General features: G+C 38.1%; 1 protein-coding gene across 5 annotated transcripts in view; it reads left to right on the top strand.

Annotated features, from left to right (window-relative positions):
• The window catches only part of NOL4 (nucleolar protein 4), a 189,459-nt gene that overhangs the window by 23,722 nt on the left and 151,878 nt on the right, over positions 1 to 13,859 (top strand). For all 5 annotated transcript variants that reach the window (XM_014874349.2, XM_014874351.2, XM_088174645.1 and 2 more), the window contains exon 2: positions 11,212 to 11,361. In XM_014874349.2, coding sequence (XP_014729835.1) covers positions 11,212 to 11,361 — 150 coding nt within the window. The remainder of the gene's footprint in view (positions 1 to 11,211; positions 11,362 to 13,859) is intronic.

Genomic DNA, 13,859 nt, shown 5'->3' with positions numbered 1-13,859 from the left:
TGGTCAGGACTGAACATATGGTGGAGCAGTGTTTTTCAAAACTTGGTTCTGCTGGCAAGGATTGGCCTCTTCATGCTGTAGACTTTGTTTATGGTTGAGGAAGGGAGGAAGAAGAAAAGGAAAAAAAGTGGTGTAAATCTGTAATCTATCTGCAACAGTGCTTCCTCAGAGAAACACAAGGTTTTTGCATCTGGCACTTATTCTTGCCTAGGTTACCCATGGGAGAAAAGTGTTGCAGGAGTGAAAAAAGTGATAGAATTGGGGAAATATAATTTGATTAAAGAAAACTCAACAAATAAATTATTGAAGAGCCCCACATAGCCTGCTGAGGTAATTTCCTAAGACCTGATCTGTGCACACACATACAAATATTAACAACAACAAAAAAAGGAATATCCATTATTTACCAATTTAGTTGGATGATACTTTTGGGGGTATAAAGTACTTGCCTCAGGTCTGCGGGGAAATGAAAAAACTTCTGTTTTTTTCCTGTCTTTTTGGAAGGAAAACTTTTTACACCCCTCCACGAAGAATTTTCCTGAAGAACATGGTTAGATATTTGGTTTATGGCATTGCTGGCTACACCAAAAACTTATTGCCAATATCTGACATGATATTTACTACTTTTGTTTCAAACCTGGTAGAGAGATTATGTATCCAATGTTTTACCTGATTTTTCTGGGTACTGTGCTGCTACATCTGAGAACAGACCCTAACCCCTACAGTTCCTATTTGCTTATATTTGTACATCAGCAGAGCTGGCACACGGCTGCTGCTGAGACCTCATGCAGGTGGAAGTCAGTGACCCTGCACTCTGCTTGTACTGATATGACCCTGAGTCCCCAGTGGCCTCTGTCCCTGGCCAGGTAACATTACCTGTGCAATTACAGAGAGCCCCTTCATAATCTCTGCTCATTTGTCCTTGCAGAAATCTAGAGGGATCTCCATTAGAGGCTGCTAATTTGTACTCTAGGAAGGTTTAGACTGGGAAGTACCCCTTTGCTCCCTGCAACAAGCAGCTTTGTTTCCTGTGTGGGAAACACGTTGGTAATGTGGTCAGAGAACTAGGCCATGCATGGAACATGTGTGCCCTGGAGACTCCTGTCCCCTTTGGCACTGGAGCTGGGGACAGTTGTCATCATTCTGCACTTTGCCTTGCAAGTGAAGCTGCTGAGACAGTGCTTGGGCAGTATCAGCAGCAAGGATTTGTATGGGTCATGCAAAGCCACTGATGTTTACCATACCTTAAGCTGCCTGTACAGCACCAATGCAGCTTAAAATCTGATCCCCAGTGTCTTTACTGATGATGTTAATGAGGTTAACAATTAATGACGCCTCATGGGCTGTTGTAGCAATGGTTTTGGTGATGGACACAGCTGTCCTCTGGGAGATGTGCTGAGACCATGAACTTATTTTGTATAAGCAAGTGAACAGCTGTTGCAGAAACATCGATGGGAGAGATTAGGTCACATGTTTCATCTCCCTGCCACCCCAAGGCTATGCCTTGCCATAGGCAGCAGGTGAAAGGAGGAAGCAACTTTAGGGACAGAAGCCCTTGCTGGAGTTGCAGCCAGAGACCTAGACACAAAAACACTATATACCATCAGCAGTCCTCTGATTCATCATCTTTACCTGACTTTTTGAAATATTTTACCAATTAACTAGGATTTTGAAGCAATTTTTTATGTAGACATTTTGTCACTGTGCAGGGTTGATCTGTGGTGTGGTATGCTTTTGGCACTTCATTGCAGTATGTAACACTTGGCACTTGCATTTCACATTATGTATTAAAAAAGCTCCCTCTGCCAACAACCTTACATCAAGGCTTATGAGTGTCCAGAATATAATTTTAAAATATATATATTTAATATGCATAATTTTACAGGCAGCACTTTGGGGTAATGGGTTCTTATTATTTAAGCTTCACTTTATTGTTAGGTTACTTTTGGTGTACAGTAGTTGCATTTCATCAGTCTGAAAAAAGGTGGCATTATAGATCTACATTGCATTCCCTTACTTGAATACCTGTAAAGTATAGCACACTTTAAATTGTAATGGAACAATTGTTTATTTTTGGAGCATGACAGAAATGTTAAGAGTTAACATTTATTTAGTAGTTTGCCCATTTCTTTTTCTGAGCTAATGACAATACCTGATCTTATCATTTAGGAAAAAACCCTGAACATACTAAGCAGGCTCACACTAGTATTCACACCCACTCATTTTAAAATCCCCTACAGTCAAAAAAAATTGAGGGGAATTAGTTGATTTATCCTTGTACGTTTATTGGGGAAAAGCAAATCTTTTCAGGCTCAGCAGATACAAAGAACTATCTTTGAGACTTGAGACTAAAGTAAAACTAAGTTTTCTATGTATTATAATTGCTACTAACTTTTGGAAATAAAGTTCCATAGAAATCACTGTACAGTGTGCTGAGCTGTTGGAATGGGGAGCTGAAGTCCCTTCCCTTTAAAACACTCACCAGGAGTAGCTGACCCTTCCAGATTAGCTGTGAGATTGAAAAGGCAGTTCCTCTGCCAAGCATTTAGCTTGGCATTGCAGTCTTCTCTGGAAAAGTCCTGGAGCCAATGTTCACAGCTTGGCAGATATAATTATCAGATAAAATGTATGAAGAGTAGAAAGACATGAAAAAGACAATGTCATTTCAGTATTCATACACTTAGTGGACACTTGTACTTCAGTGAGTTGTTATCCTTCAGTGTTTTTACTTAGTCTGATGGTGTGTTTACAGTTTTTTTAACAGCTGAAGAAATCTGTACACAGAAAGATTACCTCCAGCCTCAGGATATCTTCTTTGAAACTTATTCAGTGTCTTAGGAGAAATCTTGTATTAATACTTACCTCTATGTTCAATTTTGCTTTCAGTAAAAGAATAAAATGCTACTTTAATGGGATGAATTTTCACACATTTTCATATTGTTTCGTGGTAGAACTGAAATGTTGACAGCTTTTTAAGCTTAAAATCTGCAATTTCTTAGAATTCACAGTATTACATAAAGTTCTGGTAGAAGGTCCTTATACCTAGATGAATCCTTTAATGAGTCATGAAGAAGGAATACACATATTAAAACTTTGGTCATGAATGTGAACTTAAACAAAAAAGCTTCAGTTAGTTTGGCTCTCCGTTCAGTTACCCTTGATGGCCAAGCTAGGTTATTAGCTCTCAGCTGCTTACTGAACAATGAGTTTGAAGAGGGCAAGTGAAGTGTGCTGAATGTTTCCAGACCTATCATGAATATTAAAAAAAAATCAACTTCAAAGTCAAAACCTAATTCTTTCTAATAGAATACTAACCCATTAGAAAAGAGACGGTATCCTTCAGGGAACAGGAAATAACACAATCTGGTTATCAAAAAAAGAAACAGTTATTGCTTCTCTTTTAAAATATAAGCTTCAGGAAACTCTCTTCTGAAACTTCCTAAGATCAGAATTTATTTCTGAGACAATTTTTCAAAATTAAGAATTCATAAGTAAATTATAGTTAAGTTCAAATTAACAAAAAAATTTAATTCAAGAAATTGCTTTCTTTTACAATTTTCAGATTTTGCTTTGTTATTGTTATTATTACTATAAATTGACCATAATTTTTCAGCTTTGAAATGCAAACTGCCATTTCCCTGCAGGTATTAGATATGCTTTTTGTCTCTCTCTCTGTCCAGTTCTAGCTTTGGTTCAATTGAAATAGTCACATACATTTCATTCAATATGATGCATGTAGTGCCTGGCTTACTTTTTCATGTACTAAATACACCAAGTCTCCAAACATTTGTAGACAGAATAAAGCATTAATTTGCTTTCTCTGTCAAAAAATAAAAGAAAAAAGGCCAGCTGTTATCAGACTACATGTAATGATGGAGGCATCATCTGCTGTTTTAACAGGCTAAGTAGGCAGGAATTTGCTAGAGAGGGAAGCATGTAGAAGGAGTAATGTGGCAAATAAGGTCTCTGTTTCAGAATGAGTGTTTGTTCGGCTTCTTTCTGATCTCCTGAGTCACACCAGGGCCATGCGTGTCCCTGAGCTAGATAGTTATGTAGCTTTCTCATCAGTTTGGGTAGTGTTCATTGCAATATGTGCATGTGAAAAATCCTGTCTTGTTGCCTTATTAAGGAAGCTATATCTGCATTTACATTGACATTTTAGTTTGGAAAACAAATATGTCCTTGGAACAAAGCTCATGACCACGCTTGCTGGGCTTTGTTTCACAGTGCAATATTTTTTAAGCATAGAAACAGATTCCTTTTAGTGAAAGAAAACTGGCATTTGATAGACATGCACCTACTGGGTTGTGACCAGAATTGTGTCCATTGCAGAGGTCCAGGTTAGAAATATCCTGAAATGCTTGTGGTGTGGCATGAGCTCCTTGGTATCATGTGCTTTGTTCTGCAGATGTCCTGCTCCTGCTTGCTGATGGAGATCCAGCTCATGGTGTTTGGTTAGCCTGCAGCTACAGACTTCACAAACAGTGAAGTGTGACCCAGCTTCTGACCTGCTTTTGTTCAGAAGGGTTTTGTAAATGTTTAAACAACAAAGGAAAAAAAAAATCAGGTGCTGAGGGAAAAGGGTATTCAGACCTCAGTTAAGAAGCAACTCTTAACTGTGAAGAGTGAACTGCAACCAGGGCTCTGTCTGTCCTGTGCTCCTCACAGGGTTTCCTGCCATTCCTTCAAGCTTCTGAGTGCAGGCATCTTTTTGAAATTACCTCTGTTTTTGGTAGGAGACTCAAGAGTCAGTACATGCACTTCATGTTTTAGTTCAAATACCTTCTGCACTCTGATGATAGATCTCCCTTTCACAGAGTCACAGAATGGGTTTGGTTGGGAGGGACCAGTGTGGCCCTTTGGTCCAACCTCCCTGCTCAAGCAGGGTCATCTTAAAGCACATGGCACAGGGTTGTTCCAGACAATTCTTGAGTATCTCCAGTGAGGGACAGTCCACATCCTCTCTGGGCAATCTGTTCCAGTGTGTGGAACACACTGCACAATAGTTCTTCCTCATATTCAGCTGGAACTTCCTGTGCATCAGTTTCTACCTCTTGCCATCCATATACACTTCTGAAGAAAGATGATAAAGAAAAGTTTTTGCCCTTTAATATGGAAAAAGCATTAAATATTTATCTCAGAGACCACTGGCCAGGTTGTTATCCTATTCAGGCCGAAGGAACCTCTGAAAACACCTTTGAAAATATTTTATGTATCATTAAATAATCTCTGGGCTTATTTTACCATGCTTCAAGGAAAGACAGGTGACAGACCTTCCTTTTACAGTTTGGCAAGTTAATTTAATGGATCTAGTGATCCACACCAGATGATGGCTTCATCTGAAATGCCTCAGTAGGACAGCCCTTTTGGGTGGGATATTTTAGACTTATAGAGCACCCAGCACTCACCTTTTGCTATTTATGGACATAGATTTGGCTTTGGTGCTTTTCCAGCATCTGGAACAGTTCAAGAAATAAAGGAGAAAAGGACTTCTGCTCAGTATTGATTTTGTGTATTGATTATTTGGAACTCACCTATCAAGCAGTCCAGTACGAGAACTTTTTGTCACCTTCAGCTTTCATAATACACCAAAACTTTGTGTCTGTTATTTAGTTTTAGTCTCTTGTCTCAAAGGATAAATTAATTTGCCATTTTACTTCACTTTATTCTCTTTGTTTTCACGATCTATGTCTACAATTAGTTTGACTCATTGCTGCCATGTCCTAGCTTATTTGTTTAGTTCTTGTAGTGTATGTTTTTTTCTAAAGGGAGAACTTGTCAGCTGGAAATGATTCTGGTGTGTATCTGTTTTAATATAACTCTTATTTTTCCTGTCTCCATCTGCTGGTAAAAAATGAGATTTGCTGTTCAAACATGATATAATGAGGAACAGAAACTGTAAATTTCAAAGAATAAATATCCCTTTTGCTATTATAGTCACTTTCCACTGGATAGAAATTATCAGTTTATTTATTTTATGCTACTTAATAATAGCTACCAAATACTAATAACTTTTGCTCTTTTGTGGATTTTCACTGTGCTGACAGGAATGAGTCAAATATTCAAATGGATGTACTCATAACCTGGGAGTTCAAATTCATGGGCTGACTAAAGTAATTTGTTCATTTCTATGGGACTAAGAGGCATTATAAAACAGTCAGCCCTATTCTAAAGTGTCAATATTTTTTGCAGTTACTGAACAAGCAGATAAAAGAAATAATGTGCAATGGGATTTTCAGTTTGTCAATTTGTTTTGAATTATTTCTACAGACAGATATATAGGATCAACTACTATTGCTTCTTCCTAACACTTTCCATACAAAATTTTCCTATATTGAACGCAGAGGAAGTAAAACATCTACATACATTCATGCGAGGAGCTCATTATGCATGAACTAACAACCTGTAGGGCTATGAGCAAAACTTTTTGTTTATTCAGGCTACAGTGTTTCAGTCAGCAAAAGACTTTGCTTCTCATCTAGGGGAAATTCAAAATATGGTACGAGTCAGCAGAGGTGTGGGGATATAAATGAGCTTTAACTCTGCTGCTGTCTGAACTGCTTATATGAGAAAAATATTATGCATCATATTTCGGCATTCAAAGCAGTCTTCGATTTATATGTGATTTATATTATGTAATGAAATATTTAGGTGCATTGTTATTTGCATCTACTCCTAATGTTTTGTAGGTGCTTCTGACTTTGATGCTTTTACAGCAGAGGTTTTTATAGACCTGAACGTTTTCTATAAAACTACCAACCAAGACTTTCCTTTTATTTTCTATTTCCGTCTATCATGTCTTTATAGGAATATTTTTCAAACACTGTCAAGATGCTGATAGTTATATTCATTCACAAAGCAAGAGGGTTTTTTATGAGACCTATTTCCTCCTAGAAATTTCAACAGGAGATGGGCAGCTATTCTCAAGCAAGGAATTACAAGCACTTTTGTTTCAGTGGCATTAATTTTAAAGGCTTGTATTAAAATTTTTTCTCCTCTGCAAAGTAACTATCAAAATGACAACCTTTCATTTAATAGATATTTTTGCTGCCTTAAGAGATTTATCTATTCGCTTTACTGAAAAACTTTCTTCCTTTCTTTACTCTGACATGCCCTGTAGATTCAACCTCAGTAAGAGACTGCCTGTCTCCCCAACCATCCTGGTTCAAAGGGATCTTTAGCACTTTCTGGGAGGTGCACAACTCTCTGTAAAATTCACTTCTGTTCAGAAATTTATTCTTTGTCTAGATATCTAAAATAAAACCAAACAAACAAGGAAATAACTTTAATCTCAGAGTACAAATGGATTTCATAGTTCTAAAAATGAAAAGAAACCTTTATTTTTATCCTAAGAGCATAGAGAGATCTCTGGATATACATAAAACCAAGATTAAACAGAAAAAACTGTAATGCAAAGAGTAAAATGAAGTAACATGTTACTGACAGAGACCGAAAGCATTCCAGCAGCTATAAGGATGAATGTAGTTTGTCAGTGTCTGTCACACTACTGGCCAAAGACTCATTTGGGACAACTGGTTTAGGACAGGGCATGGCACACCTCAGTGATGGCTGAAAGGAGAGGGATGAAATGGCCTGAAAGATTTGAGAGTCTAAGTCCAATGCTTGAAGTAAAGCATTCAGTGAGGTTTCCATTCCAAAGTAATTTTTGAAAGTGAGGCTTGGACTCCTTCCATTCTGAATAAAAAGTCCTAAAAATACCTCAGTGATTTATAAATATCCTCCTTGCTGTTTCAGAGTTGTTACTGTCCGACTCACTTTGAAAGTGGTATTTAAGCTTCCTAGAGTTATCAAGAAGAAACTCAAGTAATATCTAGTCTACCCAAGACAGGATTTACTCATAGTGTCCCTGACAGATATTTGCCTAACCTGGTCTCAAAATCCTCCTATGATAGACATCCCACAGCCTCCCCAGGCAAACTGTTACTGTACTTGACTATCCACATCAATAGTAAGTTTTTCCAAATGACTGATGTAAATCTCCTGTGCTGTGGTTTAAGTCTATTACTTGTCCTGTCCCTTGTGGACATTTCATAGCCTTTCAGTCATGGGAATAGCATTATGATGCATTCTCTCATTCAGATTTTTTTTTAGCCTTTGTTGAGGCTAAAAAACTGTCCCCTTAGGCACTGTGAAATTTTTAACCCAAAGTCTGCTTATAAAGCAGAGCTGCTTTGTTAATGCCTTTATAAAATAGCAATTTCGTGATAAAAGTATAGTGTAATGGCATATTTCAGGAGAGCCTGATACAACTGCATCCACTTCAGAGACTTCATGGTTTAAATGGAGATTTGAGGTTTTATCATTTGCCCAGCTTTTTACCTATTGGGATGTCTGTATGGAATATCAAAAGTGTCAGTAAGTAGTTACCTTATTTAAATTACTCAGCTGGTGTATTGCTTCTGTAGCTGGGGCTTACAGCTCTGCACAGCACTGCTTGTTGCTGGATGAACTGAACAGTTCACTCACAGCACCTTGGCACCTTCTGCAGGATGAAGCCAACTTAGTCATGTCCAGGCTCCTCTAGACGTAAATATTGAATTATAGCCCTGTCTTCTCCTGAAGTAGTTTCTACTCTGTTTAAATTATTTCTTTCCTACCCTTTTTGATTGAAAGTGTTTGGAAAGTTTGTATTCATTTTCTAGCACTTCAATTAGGAGTCAAGACAACTTGCGCAGACTTTTCTTCTGTGTATTTTTAGAAGTACTATCAATACTTATTGGTTTAGTCAGATACACTGAGAAACCCCTTCAAGAGCACCCCCAGATCATACTTGGCAACCTTTGGGTGTCCATGTCTGGGGAGGGTGATAGGAGGACCATTAGAGAGAACACTGCACACTGTGGCCACCAAAAGCAGCAAAATGAGTTTCATTTTCGAGTTTCTTCTTTAAATATATTCATAATGTTGGAATGTGTCAGCTCTGCTGAGGTGGCATCTCAGGTTTTAAATTAATATTGTTGTAATGCATTTATTTTTAATTAAAAAAGAGAGCTCCCTCGTAGGAAATTTCATAAAACAAAACTCATTAGTAATAAACAGATTAAATCTTTGTCAGTTAATCAACACTATAAACTTGCGAGTATTTGGAGAGCAGTGTGAGATAACACTGTCGTCATTACAAGAGTGTTTGAAATCATCAGGGATCCCACTGTGCTGTTTGGGTGGTGAGAAAATAATGATTGAAGATGGGCCCCCCTACAGAACTCACATGTGAATTCCCCTAAAGATTAAAGCTGCAAAGATCTGAATTTGATATTGGCCCCATCTCTAAAGCAATTTTTTTTTTAAATAGTAGGCAATGGTGGTGGGTAGTATCTAGCAAATTGTTAATGAAGCTTAAATCAAAATCTGTCACAAAGCCACAAAGTTTTTGAGCTGGTGGTCAGTGACTGATCATGGGCTGGGAGTTGCACAGCTTTCTCAGATCAACTGTTCCCAGTGGCTTTAACCTGTGGTGGAGATTCCCCTGCAAATTCCTCATGTTCTTCCACCCTGAATCCTCAACACAGTCATTTCCATTAGAACTGTGGCAGTCCTCTCATCACACATGTGCCAGGGTTCTGCCCAGGTCCAGCTGTCTCCTTGGGATAAAGAACACAATGGAAGAGACCACGTAGCTTTGGGCAGGGATCTCTCTGAAGAAGGTTGGGCACACCAGAGCAGGACAGGGCATAACCTGTCTGGCTGGTAGTGTATCAACACCTCCTAACCCACTATCACTTGGAATAATGCACATTTAGAGGGTTACACTCTAAAGGCATTGACATTTTCTCCATTGCTACTAGGAACGTGTCAGAGGTCCTCTATGTCACCCTGGAGGTTCTTTGGAGCTGTTGGGATTATTTGGGTTCTTCCTTTGAAATAGATGGAAAATGGAAGTGGGCTGGAATAAAAATAGGGGGAGTGAGAAAAATGAATCATGTTTGTCCACATACAGCAAACTTAGAGGAGTGGGTTAGCAAGCAGTTATGATCAGAGGGATAGCAAGTGGGAGTCATACATAATTATTACCTTTTAATTCCTCATCTTTGTCTTTATTTGGTCACTGCAGCCATAATTGCACGTGTTTTGTCATAGAAGTGCCCATTAAATCAGTTTTGTTGTGGCATGAATTAAACGAGCAGTAATGATATTATAAAATATATTCTGTTTGGAACAGTGTTATTTCTTAAAATACACAGTGAATGTTAGGTTGTACTGCTGCCTCCAAAGATCTAAATTTGAATACAGTGTTGGAGTACAAGTGAATTGGCCATTCTTATTTTATTCTTCCTATACTGGTGTTGTATTACAAACTACAGTCTTGTAGTTTTATAGATGTCTATTCTGGAAAAACAAGAGTCCCATATCCTGCTCCTTCATTAGAACTGAGTCCATAGGCAGCTGTAAAACACAAAACCTCATGTGGATGGTTCTGTTAAAAAGGCAGGAGCTGAACTGCACTGGTTAATTTCAGAGATGTTGGGGACTGTTTCTTTTCAAGAGTCTTTAGCTACCATGACACTATCACTTTTGAAAATCAGATGCTAGGTGTTCTCACTTTTCCACTTCTTCCAACTGGACATCTGTGTGCAAAAGTGGAAAATATTTAAAATATCCCTTTCTTTTCCTCATATTGTGGTGTGTTTTCATATAGTATGTCTTCAATTTTTGCAGGGGCAAATTGTTTATAACAACTTCCTTCGTATTCATAATTACAGTCAGCTCATTGAATTAAAACCTTTTGTTAAACACCTTTATGAAATGCTAGACACAGATTTACTGGGAAGGGAATGAGAGAATAAAAGAGCTGTTGCATCCTTATTAACAACCACATAATGCATTTTTGTGCTGTGTGTTTGGGACTGCTTCTGCCTTTGAATCATTTTTGTGCATTTGGAGAAGAAAGCACAGAAACTTTTTGTTTTGTTTTTTTAAATGCTGGAGTGGAAGATCACTTGCTATCAAAAGGCCAAATGCCCTGGTTTGGCAAAATGGGCTGCTTGCAAGGGTCTATGTGATACTTCTGATCACGCAGCTTTCCTACAATACTGTGTCTGTTATTTTCAGGGTGGGTGATCTTCAGATATTAATGGGTCTTTAACTCCCTTCTAAAACAGGACAATGTGTCTCATGATTATCATAATTTGTCTATTCATCTTGTCTCCCTTACTTTTTCTGTTCTCTTTTTTTTTTTTTTCCCCTTTTCAGGATGGAGTAGGTGTAGATGAGAAGCTGTCTTTACGGCGGGTGGCCGTCGTAGAAGATTTCTTTGACATTATCTATTCCATGCATGTTGAAACTGGGCCCAATGGAGAACAAATCAGAAAACATGCTGGACAGAAGAGAACATATAAAGCAGTAAGTAAAAAAAGTGAACACGAGTCTCTAAAAAATGTGAGTTTTTTGGGTTTAGTCACATGGTATGAGGTTTGGGGACTTTTTTTTTTCCAACTAGATTAGTACTGACACCCTCACTCTCAAATTTATTTCAGAGATCTTTCATTAGTGCATGAAAACATATGGTTTAGAAATCACTATTGCTATGTAATAACGGCCACATCCACTGACTTCATTAGAGATTCTCTCATTGGTACAAGAAGAGAATTTGCTATTTCTGTAACGGCTTCACAATTTTTCTAATAGCTCTGTATTAATTAATTGCTATTAAATGGATGAAGTGTTAAAGATGACTTAGAAGGTATTGTCACAACTTGACTAAATGGATTGCTGTATTTCAGCATATAAAAGAAGGTGCCTTATAGTTTATTGCTGCAGACTAAGTAATACCTAATGGTTTAATGGTATGAAAACTTGTAAATGTCCTAAATTCAAAGGGCTGGAAAACTACTAGCTGCCATAAGGAAAATGTTGAAGGGACACCTCCCACACCCGCACAAACTGGCTGAGTAGAGAGAAAATATTATTTCTAAAATTTTAATTGCATAAATACAGTCTTAAAATAGCCATAAATCGCTTTTGTGATTAGTGACACAAATATAACACTTCATTGTCTTGTGGAGAACTAATGAAACATTTGCTGCACTTTCCCAAGGTGCTGACAATGCATGGTCTTGCCTGGATTTGGGTGACCAGCTTTCTGTGTGCAGGGCTGTGATAGTACCAGGCACACTCAGAGGTTGATCCTGACCCACCTGCCCAGCTGTTTCCAGTTGCTGAAGCACCAGCGGCTCCCCCAGGGTGGCAGGGTAGGGGTGCCCAGCCAGGGCCAATCACATGCCCCTGGCCAGACTGCAGGGCATCCAAGGCACCTCTCCCGCTGGTCCCAGTGGGATAAGGTTGGCAGGGAGCTGTGAACAGGGCCCTGAGGTGACCTATCACCCTGAACACAGCTCTTCATCTTAAAAACGGCCTGCAGTTATGTGAGCTGTTTTTCATCAGAGGTCACCAGAATATGAGGAAGCTCCAGGTTTCTGATTCAATTTTGGCTGTAAGAAACAGCTGTTTTTCCATTACTGTTTTTTTCACCCAGATAGCAATCTTTTCTCTGTATCTGTGAATCCCTTCACAGATATTTTATTTATAGGCTATTTCAGATGGTTTGTTGTGGGATAAGCTCTTGGCAAAATTTCTTATAATTTGTTCCCAGAGGTATTGACCTTAAGATAGACATATGAAGACATCTTTCATCTGGGTGTGCTTTTGTAGGGCTTGGAGTGTTATTTCAGGGTGAACTAATGCAAAGTCTCTAAATTAATTTTCATCTGGCACCTCAGCCATTTTGATACTTTATCTTCTTTTTCAGAAAGCATTAGAAAAGTGATATTTTCCATTGATCTTTCTCTTTCTATTTTGTTTTACCTCAGTAGGCTGTTCAAAGATATAGGTCACAAATATCTTAGAGTAATATACAGCTATAAGGATTGCTGCCAACTATAAATACAATACTTCAAGTCATCATCCCACAAATGTGTGCCAAGTATAATATTTATTACTATGAGAATCCCATGATTTCAGGTCTGATAAGAAATTTTTTTATTGTGAATAGCATGAAAGACTAGTTCATCTTCAGTGAGAAAAACTATTTGTGCAGATTCAGTAGTTTACATAGTAGTTTCATCTCTTGTCAACTTTTATTGCAAGTGAGATATGAGCCTGTTGCATCCTTAAGGGTGCCCAAATGTTTTTGTCATAATCAGTCTCCAATATTTGTGCATTCATTCAATTGTTTATTAATTTATCAAAGACATTGGGTTGTCTTTCTCAGTGACAGGATTCACATATATAATTTTGAAAGATTTCCATAGGTTAAAAAAATGGATAAAAGACTCCAGAAGAAACAAATTCCAATTCTTGCTCTCTATTCTGACATAAGAATTAGGTTAAGTAAACAGGCATAAAACTCTACCAGACCATCCAGGGAAATGCATGCTCCTTTGCTGGACCTGTCCATGAAAATGCCTTTAGTAAAATTAAGAGCTGTAGTGCCAGTCTGTTCCAGGAAGCCACGCAGTGTCTACCTCCTCTGTGGCACTGTAAGGATGAAAAAGGTAATATCTCAGGTAACTGTCTTCCAAAACATTATACTCTAAAAGCTTTATAAATCAAATTGAAGTACTTTGGTGGGGTCTAATTTCATTAAGTGAATCTGGAACAAGATTAATCTAGTCTTATTTCTTTATTCACATGTCAGAAGTGAATCATCCCTGAGATCTCTGCATGTATTTATCATGCATAAGTATTCACCGAATGGTTTGAGTGAAGAACTTTTATAGGAGACGTGGTTCACAAGCTGTATTCTATAATTGCTATTTGTAATTCACCCCTGGCATGATATGGCCACGTTGCTTCTATTCTCCAACTGGATAACCAAAACCTTTTAACAGAGAAATTATGGG

The sequence above is a fragment of the Sturnus vulgaris genome, chromosome 1, assembly GCF_052056855.1.
Source record: "Sturnus vulgaris isolate bStuVul1 chromosome 1, bStuVul1.hap1, whole genome shotgun sequence".
In the NCBI taxonomy this organism is placed as follows: domain Eukaryota; kingdom Metazoa; phylum Chordata; class Aves; order Passeriformes; family Sturnidae; genus Sturnus; species Sturnus vulgaris.
Note: the sequence above shows the minus strand (reverse complement) of the source record. Positions and strands in the feature narration are given on the sequence as shown.